At 45.8% G+C, this 21724-nt stretch overlaps 1 protein-coding gene and 1 non-coding gene across 7 annotated transcripts in view; one reads left to right on the top strand and one right to left on the bottom strand.

The window, feature by feature from the left end:
• Window positions 1-21724, bottom strand: part of ARMC9 (armadillo repeat containing 9) — a 179202-nt gene that overhangs the window by 18811 nt on the left and 138667 nt on the right. For 4 of the 6 annotated variants that reach the window (XM_061388069.1, XM_061388108.1, XM_061388079.1 and 1 more), the window contains exons 20-21: window positions 20993-21097; window positions 6075-6190 (exon numbers count right to left, since the gene is read on the bottom strand). In XM_061388069.1, coding sequence (XP_061244053.1) covers window positions 6075-6190; window positions 20993-21097 — 221 coding nt within the window. The remainder of the gene's footprint in view (window positions 1-6074; window positions 6191-20992; window positions 21098-21724) is intronic. The other 2 variants (XM_061388098.1, XM_061388119.1) reach the window with 2 other exon arrangements.
• TRNAG-CCC (transfer RNA glycine (anticodon CCC)) lies at window positions 7756-7828 on the top strand. Its single transcript has one exon. It is a non-coding gene; the product is annotated as a tRNA-Gly (tRNA).

Genomic DNA, 21724 nt, shown 5'->3' with positions numbered 1-21724 from the left:
TCATGTGAGCGCTTACACATTTTAAACATGGCTATTATTTTTCTAACACAGAGTTGGATCTATTGACTTTGGGTGATACGAGGACATAACATTTCAACCAAACAATTTAATTAAAGTATCAATCTTCTGGGCTTTCCTCCAAGGATGAAGCAGATTAGTGCAGGGATGAAGTCAGTCAGAAAAGATGGGATGTGTCATAGCCCTGACAACAAGAGTTACTAGGCACAGGAGTGGGGAAGAACTTGTTCTCTGGAACACTATAATGGTGTGTGTCATGTCTAACGCTGCCACCTGGGTCGGTGGAGACTGGTCCACCCAGCAGACGTGCGCTGGGCGCCTGCAAGAGATGGTGGCCTGGGCAAGCACATCAGAGAGAGGCAGGATACCTTCACAGCAGATCCCGGGAGGGTTCTGCAGCGTGCACACAGCAGCTCGGTACTCGCATTCCATCTACGAGGAGACACGAGCCACCTGCTCTCAGCAAGGGCTTGGTGGGGACATACCATGGCAGGCCTGTCCCCACTCTGCCCAGAGTGGTACCCCATGAAACAGCTGTTCTTGAATGTCAGTTCCAGCAGCAAAGATAAGCAGACACCTAACTGCCCTGCAGGGCAGAAAAGCTTGTGTGTGTGAATGTGTATGTATTTCTATGTATATGTATGTGTGTGAGTATATGTGTGTGTGTATGTACCTGTGTATATGTATGTGTGTGTGTGTGTATATGTGTGTATATGTAGTGTATGTATGAGTGTATGTGTGTATCGGTGTGTGTGTGTGTGTGACTCAGTCAGTTCTGATCTCTGGGCTGGGGTTTGCCAGGGGGCCGAAGAGGGAACATTTCCCAGCAGAGGTAGCACCATGAACAAGTAAGATGAAGCAAGAGGAGGCAAAAAGAAAGCATATATTTATACTGCTTTGTTACAGAGAGATTTAGGGCACCTGAAAAATGCAGGCCAGAGGGTACATAGTGTCCTGGGGAGCATGTGACTCTGAGGGTGGAGATGGGAGGGTGTCAATTAAGAAGGACCTGATCGGCCAGGGTTTGAATAGTTTGGTCTTGAAAGAGGGGTTCCCAAATAGTTCAGAGGTAAAGAATCTGCCTGGGAATTCAGGAACCAGAGGTTCGATCCTTGGGTCAGGAAGATTCCCTGGAGGAGGAAATGGCTACCTGCTCTAGTGTTCTTTCCTGGGAAATCCCATGGACAGAGAAGCCTGGTGGGCTACAGTCCATGGAGTCACAAAGAGTCAGATATGACAGAGCGACTGGGCATGCACACCCTAAAGGAAATAGAAGACGCAGAAATGAGATTCCATGATGATGTGCTAGAAGGATCACTGTGTCTATGGTCCTGGAGGGCGGACTGTGCCAGGCAGAATGGTTTGGAGGCTCTGCCCAGGCTGGGGAGAAGGAGCTGGCTCAGGAGGGCAGAGAGGAGGTGCCAGAGCCAGGAGAAGGGGTGGCTGGGCACCCTGGGGTGGGATCCTGGCTCTGTGTCTGGGAGTATTAACTCCGTTCTCTGAAGCAGGGGGCTCAGAAGACAGGGGTGTTCACCTGAGAGGTACTGATCTGGGGGTGATGTGGGGACACACGTAGCTCTGGGGGCAAGAGTGGGCTGGAGTGGGAGATTTGGGTGGGAGCAGCATGTAATGGAAACCAGAGGACCAGCAGGATGGGATGGGGACCTCAACACAGGACGGGGCCTGCACAACAGTGTTTTAGGAGGAAGAGGGCGGAGAATTGGGGGACCAGCACACAGTGGCCACAGGGCAGAAGTTCGAAAGCTCCCAGCAGGGTGGTCAGCAGGGTCTAGGAGGTCATGGGTGTGACTGTGGCAGCGTTAACTTGAGGAAGTCACTGCCAGACCATGTGGGCTTCAAAGAAAGGAGGATGGCCCAGCGAAGTAGCCAGAGGGCCAGAAGGGAAGGGAGCCCAGGAGACACGGAGCCTGGGGACAGGCCTTGGGGAGGGGGTTGGGAGGCACCGTCAGATGCAGGGTGATGGAGAGTCCTGCATTGCACAGGGGCGACTGTAGTTGTTATTTTCAACCTTTCTTTTCTTGATTTTAAAACCAGCATTTATCACGAGAAATCAGGAAAACATAGAAAACAGATTGCCCTGTCCTCCCAATACCTAGACATGACTCCTATTAACATTTGATATCTTCTTTTATTTTGGTATCTTCTTTTAAAAGAGCAAATATATTCCTAAAAAAAAAAAACCAAACAAACAAAAAACCAAACTCAAAACTTAGGATTGCTATATTTGGCCAGCAGGTTAGATCCACAGTTTCATAATTTGCTTTTTCACTTAGTAGCGTCTTGTGAGGCTCTTCCCATTTATTAAATATTCTTCTAAAATGTTATCCTCAATACATTTTGTGTGGATAATAATTTAACCAGCCTCCTTTTTTGGGCATTTAGTAAAACAGTAACTCCTGTTGTGTGCACGTATGTATCTGATTATCTCAGTGTAAAACCCTAGGAATGGGATTACTGACTGCTAAAGTACTAGTGTCTGGAATGCGTGTAATGCATATTGTCACTAAGACTCTTGCTTTATCTACACATCTGGCATCACTAGGTTATCAGAGGACACTGGTTGGAAATGGAGACTCATGTAATCTTTTTAAAGAGGCGATCTGAAGATCCTGAGTCTTAGCCTTGTGCTGCCTGCCTGAGGGGAACCCCTATGCTCTGCCATCACCTACTTACCAAATTACGAATTACGAGCACTGTCTCTCTTCCCTACTAGGTAGCTTGCTCTGTGTGCTCCTGAGGGCAGGGACCACATTGTTTATTTTTGCACCTCTAGCAACTTTCCTAAAGGAAATCAGTCCTGAATATTCATTGAAAGGACTGATGCTGAAGCTGAAACTCTTAATACCTTGGCCACTTGATGTGAAGAACTGACTCATTTGAAAAGACCCTGATGCTGGGAAAAATTGAAGGCGGGAAGAGAAGGGGATGACAGAGGATGGGATGGTTGGATGGCATCACCGACTCAATGGACATGAGTTTGAGTAAGCTCTGGGAGTTGGTGATGGACAGGGAAGCCGGGTGTACTGCAGTCCATGGGGTTGAAAAGAGTCAAGACACAACTAAGCAACTGAACTGAACTGGGCAATTGGCACACAGAAGTGTTATAAATGTTCGTTAAATTGGCCTAACGGATGGAGTTGGTTATGGGGCAATGGCTTCGTTAGAAATCAGAAGGTTCAGGGACTTCCCTGGTGGTCCAGTGGTTAGGACTCCACCCTTCCAATGCAGGGGGTACAGGTTCGACTCCTGGTCGGGGAATTTCAGGAAAATGAAGGGCTCTCATTCCTTGCAGGGAACACTTCGACAAGTCAGGGGAACACCATGTGTGCTCCCCAGGCAGGGAAGAATGTCCTCTTTTTCCTCTCTATAAGGTAGAACATTTGACCCAATTCACTGTGCCCATTGGTTGGATCTTGTATTTATTAGATTATCTTTGCCCTCCTTCCTGATTAAATATGCATAGGTTATTGTTGCCTCTCTGTAAAGCCAGGGTTTTAGTAACTTAAAAAAATTTTTTTAAATGATAATTCAGTGTCCTCTTTCCCATTTCAAACAAGATGAATTTTATTAGTTCCTCTTACTTCTTCCATTCAAAAAGATATTATATTTATAAACTGGATCTACTCATAGTTGATACTTGGCTATGGTCTGAATCAAAAGGTCGAGTACAAAACTTCTTAGATATAAATGATATTTGGGGGACAATTAGGGAATATTTATATGCTCATATTTTTAAATTAATGTTAACTTTTTAGGGTGTGACTATATGGTTAAAAATTATGGGCTTCCCTGGTAGCTCAGCTGGTAAAGAATCCACCTGCAATGCAGGAGACCCTGGTTTGATTCATGAGTTGGGAAGATCTCCTGGAGAAGGGAATGGCTACCCACTCCAATATTCTAGCCTGGAGAATTCCATGGACTGTATAGTCCATGGGGTCACCAAGAGTCAGACACGACTGATTGACATTCACTTTCATGTGGTTAAATAAAAGGATATTCTTATTCTTTGGAGATGTGGGCTGAAACTATGCCACCTGCTTTCAACTCAGCAAAAAGAAAATGTGTATGTGTGTAAATTATATTTTATGCACAGAACGAGACCAAGAGAGTGAGTAAGCAAGAGAGCACATTTATTGCAGAATGCTAACAGCTGGAAGCTCTTTATTGTTAATAATTCTTTCAACTTTTCTGTAGGTTAAAAAATATTGGTTGTAGGTTAAAGAGAAAAACGCATATTAGTTTAGACATTAATAATGAAAAATAAAAGCCCTGAAATATGAAGCACATGGTAACTAGTTGTGAAGTCAAATCAAACAGATCTCAGCACTGATCCACAGCATGGGCCCTGAAATATTCACAGGTCAGGTCCTGGACGGGCAGTCAAACTCCCCGGGTCTGGGTGCAGGGTCTCTGGCGTCCCTCAGCATTCATGCACCCAGATCTAACAGGGCAGGTGCTTCTGCGTTCTGTCTGCTGCTGTAGCCCTGGTGCCTGGTTGTTTGTTACAAATGCCTATAAAGCAAACCTGGAAATAAGCAAACTGCTCGGCTATAGGGGATAATGAAGCAAAATATATCATATTCATTTGAAATATTTTAGGGCCAATAATTCAAAGAGAGTGAAAAAGTTGGCTTAAAGTTCAACATTCAGAAAACAAAGATCATGGCATCCAGTCCCATCACTTCATGGCAAATAGATGGGGAAACAGTGGAAACAGTGGCTTGACTTTATTTTTCTGGGCTCCAAAATCACTGCAGATGGTGATTGCAGCCATGAAATTAAAAGATGCTTACTCCTTGGAAGGAAAGTTATGACCAACCTAGACAGCATATTAAAAAGCAGAGACATTATTTTGTCAACAAAGGTCCATCTAGTCAAGGCTATGGTTTGTCCTGTGGTCATGTATGGATGTGAGAGTTGGACTATAAAGAAAGCTGAGTGCTGAAGAATTGATGCTTTTGAACTGTGGTGTTGGAGAAGACTCTTGAGAGTCCCTTGGACTGCAAGGAGATCCAACCAGTCCATCCTAAAGGACATCAGTCCTGAACATTCATTGGAAGGACTGATGCTGAAGCTGAAACTCCAATACTTTGGCCACCTGATGCAAAGAGCTGACTCACTGGAAAAGACCCTGATGCTGGGAAAGATTGAAGGTGGGAGGAGAAGGGGACGACAGAGGATGAGATGGTTGGATGGCGTCACTGACTCAATGGACATGGGTTTGGGTGGACTCCGGGAGTTGGTGATGGACAAGGAGTCTTGGTGTGCTGCAGTCCACGGGGTCGCGAAAGTCAGACAGGACTGAGCGACTGAACTGAACGGCCAATAATTGTTGCATGAACAAACGTAGGTTTTTGCCTGCTCTCCATAGCCCCCTTTATGTGCACCTGTTTATCTCCAGTGTTCTCTCTAGAAAGGTGAAGAGGTCACCCAGACCTCCGAAGAGGCCCAAGCTGGACTGCCTGGCCTAAGGCTCCCCAAGAGTCCACAGGGGTCTGGTCCTCGGGTTCTCAGGGAGACCAGAGGCTTTGGGTAACCAGACTAGATTTGTTTATATAAACAGGGTTGGAGCAAGGCTATCGAGAATGAATACAGGCTTGGCAGCCAAAACTGCATATAGTTCTTTTAAAAAATCATCTAGAAAAAAAGGCTGGTGGCATTTTAAACTGTGACACTCCTTCCCAACAAAGGGCCTGGTACTGCAGTGAGAGGCTGCAGAAAAGACTGAGAGTCCTCTCTGGGTAGACATCTTGCCCCTTTCTGGTCCTTTCCTTCAGAATCAACACTGGCCAACACAAGGCTTCTCCTAGATAAAGGCTGTAAGTGCCTTGGAGACCCTGAGAAACATGGGGGGGAAGAGGGAGACTTGACCTCTGTCCTTTCAAAAAATCCCCCAAAGATGAATAATAAAGAGAGAAATGCTCTATAGTATGAACATTTTATTTTGACTTCTTAAATACATACATCTTTCACTGCAGTTCATCAAAACAAAGCTTAGGAAAAATAAATCCCTGCCTCCTTTAGCCCGGACTTACGCTGGGTACCCGGTCCTGTGGCCGCCGGGGGTGACAGGCCGGCGCAGGGGCTCCGGGCCACCCCACTGCACGCCAGCTGTCCCCCTCCGCCTCGCCTTCCCCGTGTTGGTCATGATCTGGTGGAAGCAAAGAGGAAACAGGGCTGGAGAGGTCATCTGGCTGAGAGCAGACCACACATTCTAACTCACTGTATTTAATACATTCATCTATAGGAATAAGAGACTTTGAAATAAGTAAGGAAGGGTCATGACACAGATTATTCAGATAAACAGAAAATGTCAGGAAAAATCCCTTTAACTTGCATATTATACCATCTAGCAGTATAAATTAAAAAAAAATCAAACCATGGAAAAAGTGGAAGAAAAGAGTTGAATATAGTAACTTATCGCATCTCTGGAGTATACTGACTTTTGAAAGTGAGAAGGAAAAAAAAAAAGATGGACAGATTTGGTTTCATAAAAAGTTAACATTTCCATATATACAGTATTTGAATGATAAACCAAATTAACAGGTAAAGCAATGAAGAAATACTTGCAGCACAGTTAACAGATTAAAGGTTAAGATTTTCATTAGATAAAGAATTCTTATAAATCAGTTAAGTAAAACACCATACAGATAATAGGGCAAAGATTTTGAACAGCCAAGTCACAAAATAAAGAGTATCACCAGTCAAGAGAAGAAAAAAATCATCAACTTTCCAAGTAACTAGAAACTACAACTTTACAAAAACCCATATCATTCTTAAATCATTAAATGAGTGACAATTAAAGAACTGACCCCATCTGCTTCTGGCAACAGTTTAAGATGGCAGTGGTGTGGAAATGAGAGACAGTGCTTTTGCAAAGTAATCTGGCATTTTATATCAAGAGTCACTGAAATGTTCATACCCTTGGGTGTTAAACTCTGGAGTGTTAGTTGCTCAGTTGTGTCTGACTCTTTGTGATCTCACGGACTGTAGCCTGCCAGGGCTCTCTCTCCATGGGATTCTCCAGGCAAGAATACCGGAGTGGGTTGCCATTCCCTTCTCCAGGGGAGCTTCCGGACCCAGGGATTGAACCTGGGTCTCCTGCATTGCAGGCAGATTCTTTACTGTCTGAGCCACCAAGAAAGCCCCTAGAGGAGGACTCCAAAATATGGAAGTTGTTAAATAAAGCTGTTTGTTACAAAATCACTGTAGAGTAAAACTGCAACAATCTGTCTAGTAATAGGGTAGCAATGAAGGAAAATATGGCATATTCATTTGAAATATTATATGGCCATTTACAAGGATAAAGACTAGGTTATGAAGAAAAATGTTTATTTAAAACATTGTAAGTCAGGTTATAACATGGTGCATAAATGATGCTTTCCATTTATGCTAAAAGTACACAAAAGACTGGAAGGAAAGGAACACTAATGCTTATAGTGGCCACATAGGATAGTGAACCAAGAATCATTTTTTTCTATTTTCTGTAACATAGCTATGTTAGTAATTAAGAAAATTTGTTTAAAAAAGAAATCACTTTTTTGGTGAAATCTGAATGAAGTCTGTGGACTGTGCCGACATCGACCCCCTATATGCTACAGTTGCCACTGGGATGCTGGGTGAAGGGTGTCTGGCACTTCTCTACTACTGTTTCAACTTCCTGTGAATCTATAATTACTTACAAATAAAATGTAAAAAAAAAAAATCAGAAGGATTTCCCTGGTGGTCCAGTGGCTAAGACTCTGTGCTCCCAATGCAGGGGGTCTGGGTTCAATCCCCGGTCAGGGAACTAGACCCTACATGACACAACTAGGAGCTCATATGCGGCAACTTAAGATCCCATGTGCTACAACTGAGACCCAGCGTGGGCGAAGAAACAAATAATTATTTTTTAAAACTCAGAAAATATATGAATGGGAGTTACATCTTTGATTTCTTGATTTTTACTTGAAAGTTATTTGGGTTTATCTGTATTTGAGGTTCAGTTCAGTTCAGTTCAGTCACTCAGTGGTGTCCAGCTCTTTGCGACCAAATGGACTGCAGCACATCAGGCCTCCCGGCCCATCACCAGCTCCCAGAGTTTACTCAAACTCATGTCCATTGAGTCGGAGATGCCATCCAACCATCTCATCCTCTGTCATCTCCTTCTCCTCCCGCCTTCAATCTTTCCCAGCATCAGGGTCTTTTCCAATGAGTCAGCTCTTTGCATGAGGTAGCCAAAGTATTGGAGTTTCACCTTCAACATCAGTCCTTCCAGTGAATTTTCAGGACTGATTTCCTTCAAGATGGACTGGTTGGATCTCCTTGCAGTCCAAGGGACTCTCAAGAGTTTTCTCCAACACCACAGTTCAAAAGCATCAATTCTTTAGTGCTCAGCTTTCTTTGTATTTTTTTTATATTTGAGGTAGGAAGAAGAAAAAAGGGCCAGTTTCTAGTGGGAGGGAATCACCAGGTCTCAGCTGTGCTGTGGGGACAGCCAGCAGCTGGAGGGGCGGGCAGGGCAGGGTGGTGAGGGGTGGGGGAGGGGGGAGGGGAGAAAGGCAGGGGAGAGGAGATGGGAGGCCTCCACTCTTGTGGAGGAAACGATGGGCCATAAGCTTCCCAAGTAAGAACTAGTGCAGCTTCATCTCCCTTGTCCTGTGAAATACGCAAAAGAAGGCTATCCTACCCGCCATCACTAACACTGCCCTCCTCTGTCTGCTGTTCCTCCCATCTCCCTTCCGACCCGCTGTCCCCATCGTCAGGGCAGGTTCCTTAAGTCCAATATTCAGTGGTACCTTAGCATCCCCTGGGCCTTCTCTTTCCCCCTCCCTTATGCCTGGGTCCTTCCACAGGAGCTAGGAGAGGGAGGCTAGGGCTTAAGCGCTGGAAAAGGGAGATGGCGAGTGTGTGGGTTGCGCACCCCATGCCTCCTCCCTGCTCCAATGTCCTTCCCAGGTCACCCTTCCAACTCCTTCCTCAGGAGAGAGAATACAGCACATACTCGTGTTTTAGCCTTTGGAAACCCCACCCCCCGACCATACCATCTCCCTAAAACTCCACAGGCCTAAGAAATCACCTAAGATGGGTGGTATTTGTCCTCTCCAGTGGATGAGGAAGGGGCTTCCCAGGAGGCACTACTGGTAAAGACCCCGCCTGCCAATGCAGGAGACATAAGAGATACAAGTTCCAGCCATGCGCTGGGAAGATCCCCTGGAGGAGGGCATGGCAACCCACTCCAGTATTCTTGCCTGGAGAATCCCATGGACAGGAGAGCCTTGTGGGCTACAGTCTGTAGAGTTGAAAAGAGTCAGACATGACTGAAGCGACTTAGCATGCACACACCCATGCACTGGATGAGGAAACTGGGTCAGTCTGTGGGCAGAATCCGGTGTCATCACAAGGCCTCAGGAAGGGTCCCTGGTGAAGAGGGTTGGTATGAGGGCCCAGAATGACTGCCTTAGGTGCTGGGTGTCTCAGAGGAGCCCAGAGGGCTTGTTTCCTGTTTACCTCATAACCCCCTGTGCTTGTGCGGAGCTCCAGGGCCCTCTCTGGGTGCCTCGGCTGCAAAGGAGCCTTTTGGGGATGGAGAGGTCTTAAAGCATATCTGTCTATACTGAGTTCCACAGAAATGCTTCAGGAGCTGCTGGGAGAGAAGGGAAAGGGTTCCCAACAACCACCCTCCCCATTACAGAACTCAGCATTCATCTGGGTTACACACGGAGATGCTGTCTGAAAAAGCATTCTGCTACAACAACAACAAAAAGAGCATATTTAACCACACACACACACACACACACACACACAAAAACCCCCCAAAAATGCAGCATGTGATTTAGCTGAATGTAATTTATTGTCAATCCTAAAGGAAATCAACTCTGAATATTCATTGGAAGGGCTGATGCTGAAGCTCCAATACTTTGGCCACCTGATTTGAAGAGCCAACTCACTGGAAAAGACCCTCATGCTGGGAAAGATTGAAGGCAAAAAAAGGGCAGCAGAGGATGAGATGGTTGGATGGTATTGCCAATTCAAGGGACAGGAGTTTGAGCAAACTCCAGGAGATAGTGAAGGAGAAGGAAGCCTGGTGTGCTGTAATCCATGGGGTCACAAAGAGTTGGACATGACTGAGTGACTGAATAACAACAACAATTTGTTCTGTAGCAAACGATGGTCAACACATATCAATTTAGGTAAATTTCCCAATACTAGTTTTTGAGTATTGGTGAAATCACTTAAAGCAATTATGGTATGTTATAAACAGTATGCATTTTTGTAAGAAAATACAGGCACACAATACATCTATCTATACACACAGAGAAAGTCCTGGAAGCTGAAGGAGACACTGCTAGCTGTCCACTCAATACTCATTCTCTCTTTCTTGACCAACAGCCCTCTGATTTTGTTGGCCCAAAAATGCGTCTCCTTAAAAACACCTTTCCAGACCCCCTTGCAGCTAGGGGCCAGGGGACCCAGCTCTGACCAGTAAGCAGTAAATAGAAGTCTTCAGATGGAGCTTTGGAACCCTAGCAATGTGTTCAAACAGTCACATGTTTTTGTAAAATTTGCAAAAGTAGCAAGTTTTAATTGCAGTCACTTAAGAGTGCTGTTTCTTTCTACTCCAACTTCTGTTGTTATACCTCCCCACATGGTGTTAGAACGGCCAAAGACAATTTGGAATTTAGCTAAGGGGACACTGAACCCAGGTGACATACAATTTGGGCTTAATGAGAAATATCATTCTCAGTCGCTGCTGTGCCTAGCCAAACGATGGTGAGCTGTCCTGGTGTAGAAGCGACTACAAGGAATTCCCCAGGTCATCAGAGTATTTATGAAGAGTCAGTGCACAAGGAAACTTGAAATGTCCCTAGTCTTCCATTTTCAGAAGTTTGAGGAAGGTTTTCTCAAATTTAATAGAAATACTAAAAATTTACACAGCATTACCAAAAACTAAATGTGAAGTCGAGAGAAAAATTTCTAATCTCTCAATAATAATAAAACTTTTCTTTCACTGTAGAAGATATTACAAACTCCTCACATATGTAGAAGCAATCAAAGAGTATAAAACAAAAAATACCCAGAAAGAAAACTATGAAGCATGTGTGGAGTCCTGCCCCAAGGCCACAGGTGCAAGGCCTCACACAAAGGCCTCAGAAGTGCAGCTCAGAACCCAGGTCCCCTCTGAAGCTGACTGAGCCCCTCTGTAACCATCGCCAAAAGCCCTGGAGGGGGCTTCCTTCACCAGCAGGCTTCCTGACCCCAAATTAGGCAAAGATGCCCACCCCGGTAGTCACCCTACAGTGCCCTAACCGATCACCTAATGCCAACCTTCCAGCAGGAATTTTCTTTGTTTTGAGGCTATAAAAGTTGACTACTAACCCTCGAAAACTGTCAACTCTCCCTGGTCTGTCGGGAGGTTGGTCCACTGTGCTCGCAGTGCCCACATTATCTCTGCTCTTTGTTCTTAATAAAATCACTCCCTTCTGAAATGCTCTGTGTCTGGAAATTCTTTTCCAACCCATGCGGATTACCTCAACAGCATGTGGCAAGCCACTAGTTAATAAAACATTTTTCTGATGTTGGTACCTGTCATTTTTTTTCTCCTTTACCTACTTAAAAAAAATGAACTACAGCTGATTTACAATGTTGTGTTATTTTCAGGTACACAGTAAAGGGATTCAGTTATATGTATATCTATTCCTTTTTAGATTCTTTTCCATTAGAGATTATTATAAGATACTGAGTCTAGTTCCCTGTGCCATATGGTAAGTCCTTGTTGATTATCGATTCATCAGTTCTTAAAATTTGAATTTGTGATTTATTTCTCTAATTCTCACTCTGGACACTCGCTTTAATACCTAAACTTTATATTCTGTTGTTTTACAGAAGGCCTCCACAACCCTGTGACTGGAGGGCCCACAAAACCTGGATGCTCCCTTCTTCCTGATAGTCTGGGTGAAGGAAGGCGAAAGATGAGCCTTGGGTCTGGTAAGGCTGGATTCCTGGCTCTTTGCAGTTGAACTCAATTGCAACTGACAAAGGAAAGATAAGACACAGAGATAAATGGAAGGAGAACAGAGGGAGCGGTGGTTGTCGCTGGGCGGACAGAATTATTACGGTGGCTGTTTACGCTGTGTTTACTTTTGGCTTTTCAGTAATAAGTACGTACTTCATTTGTAATCAGAAAAAGGAATCCCAGAAACAAACTGAAAAAGAAAAAGGACTTGGAATCTTTGGGGGTTGGGGATCTTCCCCCTGCTCATTTGGTTGTGTTTTCACAGAACATGGATTTTAAGTTAGTTCCAACTGACTTTTCAACCACGGGGTGAGGCAGAGCACAAATAACGGATGGAAATGTGAGTAGAAAGCACCCCCAGGGACTTCCCTGGTGCTTCAGTGGCTAAGACTCGGCACTCCCAATGCAGAGGGCCTGGGTTCGATCTCTGGTCAGGGAACTAGATCCCATGTGCCGCAACTAAAGATCCTGCATACTGCAACTAATAGCCGGCACAGCCAAACAAACAAATACTCACAAGATAAAACAAAAACCCAGAGCGAAGACAAATTTGAAAAAAAGAAAAAAAAACTTGGAAACTACAGCCCTTCCTTTCCTGGTTTTGGTTTTGACTGAGTAAGACAGGGTCAGCTGCAGGCGCCCCAGCTTCTGTCCTGTCTCTGGGGGACTGGGCCCTGCCCCTTGGCAAGTTGCACCCACTTCCCGTGCAGAGGCCCATTCACCTGGAGGTCTGCACACGTGGCAGTGAGTTTCATGGCGCAGACTCTGGCTGCAGAAGCACAGAGGGGTGTAATAAAGATGCAGATTCCCAGGGCCAGGGCCACACTCTCAGTCTCTCTGGGGGTGGGGCCAGGACTCCTGCTTTAGCCAGCTAAGAGAACTCTGGAAAACTAAATGAACTTGGGGGAATAAGAAAGTATGGAAAGTGAGAAATTAGCATTGACAACAGGCATCCCCCCCGAAAACTGAGCCTATGCTTAAAAATTGTTGCTGTCACTTCAATTTCAAGAAAAGCTATGACAAACCTAGACAGCATATTAAAAAGCAGAGACTTCACTTTGCCAGCAAAGGTTCATCTAGTCAAAGCTACGCTTTTTCCAGCAGTTATGTACAGATGTGAGAGTTGGACCATAAAGAAGGTTGAGTGCCAGAACTGATGCTTTCAAACTATGGTGATTCTCTCAGAAGACTCTTGAGAGTCCCTCAGACAGCAAGGAAATTAAACCAGTCAATCCTAAAGGAAATCAATCCTGAATATTCATTGGAAGGACTGATGCTGAAGCTGAAGCTCCAATACTTTGGCCACCTGATGTGAAGAGCCAACTCACTGAAAAAGCCCCTGATGCTGGCAAAGACTGAGGGCAGGAGGAGAAGGGGATGACAGAGGATGAGATGGTTGGATGGCATCATCGACTCAATGGACATGAGTTTGAGAAAGCTTCGGGAGATGGGGAAGGACAGGGAAGCCTGGCGTGCTGCAGTCCATGCGGTCTCAAAGAGTCTGACATTGATATGGCTTAGTGACCGAATAACAACAGCATTAGACCATAAAGTAACTTTGAGGAATCTCCACGGAAGATTTGGGAGAATGGCATTGAAACACGTAAAATATCATGTATGAAACGAGATGCCAGTCCAGGTTCGATGCACGATACTGGATGCTTGGCGCTAGTGCACTGGGACGACCCAGAGGGATGGTATGGGGAGGGAGGAGGGAGGAGGGTTCAGGATGGGGAACACATGTATACCTGTGGTGGATTCATTTTGATATTTGGCATAACTAATACAATTATGTAAAGTTTAAAAATAAAATAAAAAAATAAAAAAAAATAAAGTAACTTTGAATATTTCATACAGTCAGAGACTCTAAACTTTCAAACACAGTTCACTGGAAAATCAACAGCTCTCCCAGAAGACAGCACAGCTTAGCGGTAAAGAGCGAGCAGGCTCAAATAACACTTGACCATGTTCCTCAACCTTTCTCAGTCTCAGCTTCATCATCTATAACATGCAATGTGAGCAGAATTCACCCCATTGTTGGTTTGGAAGATTATATAAATGCAATCAGATGTGTGAAGCAGTCAGCACAGGACTTGGCGCAGGACGCATGCCCAACTAGTTTAAGACACACCTATGACTGTTAAAAGTAACTGAACAATAAATTTAAACTTCAAAATAAAAACAAAAAAACTGAGATTCTTTGAAAAATACCTATAGCCCTTTAACCAAGGTATTGAAGATATTTAAAATTAGGGCACTTTTTTTAGGAAGCATTAAGTGGCATGGTATGGATAATTCTGAATTCAGTTCAGTTCAGTCACTCAGACTCTTTGCGACTCCATGAATCGCAGCACGCCAGGCCTCCCTGTCCATCATCAACTCCCGGAGTTCACTCAGACTCACGTCCATCAAGTCAGTGATGCCATCCAGCCATCTCATCCTCTCTCGTCCCCTTCTTCTCCTGCCCCCAATCACCTCCAGCATCAGAGTCTTTTCCAATGAGTCAACTCTTCACATGAGGTGGCCAAAGTACTTGAGTTTCAGCTTTAGCATCATTCCTTCCAAAGAACATCCAGGACTGATCTCCTTCAGAATGGACTGGTTGGATCTCCTTGCAGTCCAAGGGACTCTCAAGAGTCTTCTCCAACACCAAAGTTCAAAAGCATCAATTGTTCAGCGCTCAGCTTTCTTCACATTCCAATTCTCACATCCATACATGACCACTGGAAAAACCTTAGCCTTGACTAGACGGAACTTTGTTGGCAAAGTAATGTCTCTGCTTTTCAATATGCTATCTAGATTGGTCATAACTTTCCTGCCAAGGAATAAGCGTCTTTTAATTGCATGGCTGCAGTCACCATCTGCAGTGATTTTGGAGCCCCCAAAAATTAAGTCTGACACTGTCTCCCCTGTTTCCCCATCTATTTCCCATGAAGTGATGGGACCAGATGCCATGATCTTTGTTTTCTGAATGTTGAGCTTTAAGCCAACTTTTTCACTGTCCACCTTCACTTTCATCAAGAGGCTTTTTAGTTCCTCTTCACTTTCTGCCATAAGGGTGGTGTCATCTGCATATCTGAAGTTATTGATATTTCTCCCGGCAATCTTGATTCCAGCTTGTGCTTCTTCCAGCCCAGCGTTTCCCATGATGTACTCTGCATATAAGTTAAGTAAGCAGGGTGACAAAATACAGCCTTGACGTACTCCTTTTCCTATTTGGAACCAGTCTGTTGTTCCATGTCCAGTTCTAACTGTTGCTTCCTGACCTGCATATAGGTTTCTCAAGAGGCAGGTCAGGTGGTCTGGTATTCCCATCTCTTTCAGAATTTTCCACAGTTTATTGTGATCCACACAGTCAAAGGCTTTGGCATAGTCAATAAAGCAGAAATAGATGCTTTTCTGGAACTCTCTTGCCTTTTCGATGATCCAGCAGATGTTAGCAATTTAATCTCTTGTTCCTTTGCCTTTTCTAAAACCAGCTTGAACATCTGGAAGTTCACGGTTCACGTATTGCTGAAGCCTGGCTTGGAGAATTTTGAGCATTATTTTGCCAGCGTGTGAGATGAGTGCAACTGTGCGGTCGTTTGAGCATTCTTTGGCATTGCCTTTCTTTGGGACTGGAATGAAAACTGAGCTTTTCCAGTCCTGTGGCCACTGCTGAGTTTTCCAAATTTGCTGGCATATTGAGAGCAGCACTTTCACAGCATCATCTTTCAGGATTTGAAATAGCTCTACTGGAATTCCATCACCTCCACTAGCTTTGTTGGTAGTGATGCTTTCTAAGGCCCACTTGACTTCACATTCCAGGATGTCTGGCTCTATGTGAGTGATCACACCATTGTCATTATCTTGGTCATGAAGATCTTTTTGTATAGTTCTTCTGTGTATTCCTGCCACCTCTTTTTAATATCTTCTGCTTCTGTTAGGTCCATACCATTTCTGTCCTTTACTGAGCCCATCTTCGTATGAAATGTTCCCTTGGTATCTCTAATTTTCTTGAAGAGATCTCTAGTCTTTCCCATTCTTAATTCTGAATTAAGAATTATTAATTAAGACTTATTTAATTAAGACTCATTTGGCATAGTACGGATGATTTTTAAAAATTTAGACATCATCAAGCACACAGAAGTTGGCAAGTCATTAATCTTGCCCTGCTACTGAAGAAGAAACATAAAAGGGTGCTGTTCTTCACCAGAATTATGAGTAAAGGATATATTTGACGTGACCACTGCTATTCTCAGGGACTCTCTGAGCTCCCTGTGGTCGTCAGTATTTTCATGGCCCCCAGGCTCTGCAGCGCTCAGTGCTGTCTGCTTATCCTTGAGGGGGTGCAGACAGGCAGCGAGTGTGGCCTTGTAGGGTTCAGGGGAGCCCATCAGTGCTCAGAAGGGGAGGAGCCATGAGTCCAGGAATCCTAGGAAAGGGCTCCCTTTCACTCTCAGAACATCTGAGAGGGGGGGTACCCTTGTACTCCATCCTCACCTTCAACATAGATAGCAGTTTTTCAGTCACTGGTGTGTACAATAACCACTCCTGAGATTATGGTAAGGGGATCTGGGATGGGGCCTAGATTCTACGTGAACCCACACTCAATGGTCTGAGAAGCCCTGGGCCAGCCACACAGGACGAGAACCATCAACTCCCTGATCATTCCTCCTTGTTATCTCCAGCCCTCATCAACAGCACAGATTTATCTGCTGTGTCCTCTTTTATAAACTTCTGGAAGAAAACAGCTTGTCAGACTTTTCTAGGATTCTGTGGAATGTTCAGCAAATGACTCAGGTTCAATAAAATTTTTTTGAATACAGTTTTCAAAAAAATCAACATTTTTCTACTGATCTTGATAGATTGCCCTGGCCCATCAGAATGGGAGGTACAAGTTGTGATTTGGGGGAACATTCCCTACGGAAATGCAGCTCCCGTCTCTGGCAGGTTCCCTCCTTCGGCACAAGCAGTTAGCAGCCCCATGTGAACAAGCGCACAGGGCGCCTCACCCAACCCTCCCTAGTGTGAACCGCCAGAGCCCAAGCAGGGCAGGTGAGGTGAGCTGCAGTGCTGGCCAGCTGCCAATTTCAAATCAGGACTGTGTGTCTGGGACTTCTCTGGTGGTCCAGTGGCTAAGATTCCGTGCTCCCAATGCATGGGGCCTGGGGTTCGATCCCTGGTCAGGGAACTAGATCCCACATGCCACAACTAAGAGTTTACATGTCACAATTAAGGATCCCAGACCCCACATGCTGCAACTAAAACCCAGCACAGCCAAATAAAAAAAAGAAAAAGACCAGGTGACTAAGGGCAGCTAAGGAGATCTAAGAAACTAAGACACAAACAGGGAGTGTACGTACAACCTCAGCAATTATTGCTCGACAGTAAGTTTTCTAATAAAAACTTTACACTGCTTCCACAGGGGATCCTCTGGTGATCGGGCCCAGTGGGTGGCATGGTGGCCGCTCACAGGTCTGTCCAGGTACTAACCCCAGGAACCTGTGCATATGTGGCTTGGTTTGGATAAAGAGTCTTTGCAAATTGTAGTTAAGCTGTGGCTGTTGTTCAGTTGCTAAGTCATGTCTGCCTCTCTGCGACCCCATGGACTGTATCTTAGATTATCCTCAGTCCAGTGACAAGTGTCATTATAAGAGACAGAGAGAACACAGGGATTTCCCTCGTGGTCCAGTGGCTATGACTTCGTGCTCCCAATGCAGGGAGCCTGGGTTCGATCCCTGGTTAGGGAACTAGATCCCACATGCCGCAACTAAAAAAAAGATTCCAAGTGCTACAACTAAGACCCAGCACAGGCAAATAAATTTTTTTTTTTTTTTTAAGAGAGGGAACATAAAGAGAAGAGGAGAAGGTTATTGGAGATGGAGGCACAGTATGGAAGTTCACAGCCACAAGTCAAGGAGGGCCTGCAGCCGCCAGAAGCTGCAAGAGCCAGAAAGGTTGTGGGACAACTTAATTTTGGATTTCTGGCCTCCAGAACTGGGAGAGAACACATTTCTGTTATTTGAAGCCACCCAGTACAAATACACTGGGGCTTCCCGTCTCTGTACTGAGTTCTTTCTGTACTTCATTCTTACCACTCACATTGCCACTGAAAAGAGACTGACACTGATGAGATAAACAAGCATGCGTGCAACTTTTCTAAATATTTCCTTCTGGTAAAAAGGACAGTACCTATGCATTAAGGAGATTAGAACTACAGACTGTGGTAGTGACACCATTTCTGGATGCCATTAAGTCGGGCCACTGGCTGATTTCAAAACTCTGTCCCTTTTGCGTCTTGCCAACCTGCATGATCCAGCTGGGAGTCACAGCATGTTCGGGGTCTTGTTTTTGTTGTTGCTGTTAAAAATCTTCAGTTAACAAGTTAACATCTTCAAGTTAACATCTCAGCCACGGCATTTCATTGTGCAGAGGTGCTAAAAGCTATTAGGGAAGGGGCCAGGGTGGGGTTTCCGTCTGAACATCCCTGCTTGTGTGCTGGGAAGACCCAGCATCTGAGGGCTGTGTTCTCAACAGCTCCGCCACCACCCTCCAGAGAAGCCCCACTGGTGTGCCTTCTGCTTTTCTCACCATCTTGCTTTTCAACATGCACATCCTCTCCAATGCAGCTCCGTCCTTCCTGACAAACCCAGTGTCCTCCCAGATGTCAGGGCTCAATGACTTCCATCAACGGTTCGGAACCCAGGTGCCTCACTCCCCACCCTTCTCGAGCACCTCCCCGCTTGACCTATCTGCGGTCAGTTAGGGTCCTTTGATCCCTGAGTCATTCTGAGGGGTAGTGGCGCTTGTCTGTGACTGGGGGCCAGTGGTCACCCAGCCTCCTACGTCATCTCCCTTCTTTCATCCACTTTTGCCCCTCTATGTTCTATTCTTCACAAAGCAGCTGAGTGAAAACAGAAGTTAATATAGTATAAAACATGAATCAAACTGAGTCACTCCCCTGCTCTGCGCCCTCCGACAACCTCCCAGCTCATCCAGGGTAAACTCCAAAACCCTTACCAACAATGCCCTCATTCCCAGCCCTTGGCTGTCCTCCAAACTCAAGTTCTGCCAGCATACACTGGCTCCAGCCGGGAACCCCTGGAAATTCCACGAACAATGAGGTGATCAGAGAGACCAGTGCCCAGAGAGAGGTGATGAGGGCCTGGGTGGGGCAGCAAGGGGAATGGACAGGCTTTCTGCTTCCGCCTGCCCCTGTGAAAGCTCACGCACCTGCACCCACCATCTTTTTCCTTCCCAAGTCACTGTCTCTGCTTCAGTTGTTGAGAGCCTGGCTCCCAGCTCTAACGCTGACCTGCCCAATCTGAGAAGACTTCAGGGTCCACGTAACTGACCCAGTCAACCACCAGCATCAGAATTTCAGGAGTCCTTTTAAAAGCCTTCACTCCCATGTGCTCAGCTTTCCGTCACGGGGCTTCAGTCTGAACTGGCCTCAATCTTTGCATCTGCTCCTCCTTTCAGATCTTAGCTTTGAGCACCCACTGCTCACCCGTGCACTCTCAGATTGAGGTTCCGTGACACTGCCATCCTCTCTCTGCCAATCGGTAGCTCCCCCGACTCACACCTTCCCCGTGGGTCCCACAGCAGCAGAGTCTTTGGGGAGCTCAGATCATGGCCCCTCACAAACGTGTGACTCCACAGGCCTCTCAAAGCTTTGAGTGACTATTCAACCCATCCGGAAAGATCTCTCCCTCCTGTTTTCCACGGCACTGTTGTCTCCTGGTTCTCCTCAAGCCTCTCTGACTGTTCACCTTTCTGTCCATCTCAGGGGCCACCTTTTGTCTTCCCTTAATCCCGACATGCTGGTGGGCCCTCTGTATTCAGCACCACCTCCCTCCCTGTCCAGCCTCTGCCTCAGTGGGTGACTTCATCTGGTCTGATGGTTTTGGCCATCCCCTGTGTGCTGGTCCATCTAGTCAAAGTTATGGTTTTTCCAGTAGTCATGTATGGATATGAGAGCTGGACTATATAAAGAAAGCTGAGTGCCAAAGAACTGATGCTTTTGAACTGTGGTATTGGAAAAGACTCTTAAGAGTCCCTTGGACTGCAAGGAGATCAAACCAGTCAACCCTAAAGGAAATCAGTCTTGAATACTCATTGGAAGGACTGATGCTGAAGCTGAAACTCTAATACTTTGGCCACCTGATGTGAAGAACTGACTCCGTGGGAAATCCCCTGATGAAGGCAGGAGGAGAAGGGGATGATAGAGGATGAGATGGTTGGATGGCATCACCAACTCGATGGACATGACTTTGAGCAAGCTCCGGGAGTTGGTGATGGACAGGGAAGCCTGGCGTGCTGCAGTCCATGGGGTCGACTGCAAAGAGCCGGACATGACTGAGCGACTGAACTGAACTGAACTGAACTGTGTGCTGATGACTGACAAACCTGCAGCAGTCTTCCCTTCTCATAGATAAGCCACAAAAAGCCCAGGAATCTAGATGGGTAAATGATTGCTCCTAAGGATGGGCATGGGCTTCCCAGGTGGTGCTAGTGGTAAGAACCTGCCTGCCAATGCAGGAGACACAGATTTGATCCCTGGGCTGGGAAGATCCCCTGAAGGAGAGCATAGCAAGAATGCCTGGAGAGTCCCATGGACAGGTGGGCTACAGTCCATAGGGTCGCAAAGAGCTGGACACGACTGAAGCGACTTAGGATGCATGCACACACACAAGGACGAGCATACCTTTAGACACTGCGAAGGCTCTAGAGTGTGCCTTTTAGCTATACTCTAACCGCCTTCTGTTTGCCAGCGGGTCTGTTTAGGATAGTAACTAGGGCCTCTGTGCCCTTTAGGGGCCCTGGAAGCAAGTTGGCCACGATGGAACTTCTCATAAACATAGTATCATAATAGATCAAGCCAAATCCTCGTGTGTTACTGTAAACACTAAGTCCATCAACGGCCCATCTCTCCTTTCTATTATGGGGTCCTCACTCCCTTCACATGGTACTTACTCCCAAGTACTCCGTGGTCAGAAGCTTCTCCCCTGAGAGCTCTCCAAGCTGGGGCTGGATCAGTTCATCCTTGTCCAGATCGGCTTCCATAGTGTCATGGTCCTCCTGTTTCAAAGGAGACATGAAGTGAGAGCTCTGACCCCTCTGGCAAGTCCCCAGAGGGTGGCTCTCTGAGCGGCCACCTGTCATGAAATGGGAAGGCCTTGGGTTGGCATTTCAAGGGTCTCAAGGGCAGAACGCCCTCTGCTCATGACCTCCATGAAGATGAAAAGGAAAATGCCAACCCACCTCTTTAAGATGTCTCGTGTCTAATGACCACTTCCACAGCCACAGGTGGGAACGGATTCAACAAGATGCTATTGAACGGTTTCTCCTAGCTACAGTTCTCAGAATGTTTTTCTCTGTGAGGTCAAGACCGTGTGAACCAGCCGGCCTACAAATAACTATTAAGCCCCTCCATATGCACAGGCCTTACAGGGGATACAAAACTGTATACTGTAGGCTTGTTCTTCTCATGAAGTTTACAGTCTCTAAGTGAAAAAACTCAATAAAAAGATAAGAGTTGTTCTGCTTCCGAGAAGAAGGAATGGACATGTTTTCCCTTGTTGCTCCCTCTAAGCAAAACCAAAAATACTGGACATTATGTACCAAATAAACCTAGGAGACTCTGAAAGGTGGCGAGGAGGAGGCAGACTGGCTGGCTGTTCTGGAACACAAGGAATGAAAGGTGGT

The sequence above is a fragment of the Bos javanicus genome, chromosome 2 (genome assembly GCF_032452875.1).
Source record: "Bos javanicus breed banteng chromosome 2, ARS-OSU_banteng_1.0, whole genome shotgun sequence".
NCBI lineage: Eukaryota > Metazoa > Chordata > Mammalia > Artiodactyla > Bovidae > Bos > Bos javanicus.
Note: the sequence above shows the minus strand (reverse complement) of the source record. Positions and strands in the feature narration are given on the sequence as shown.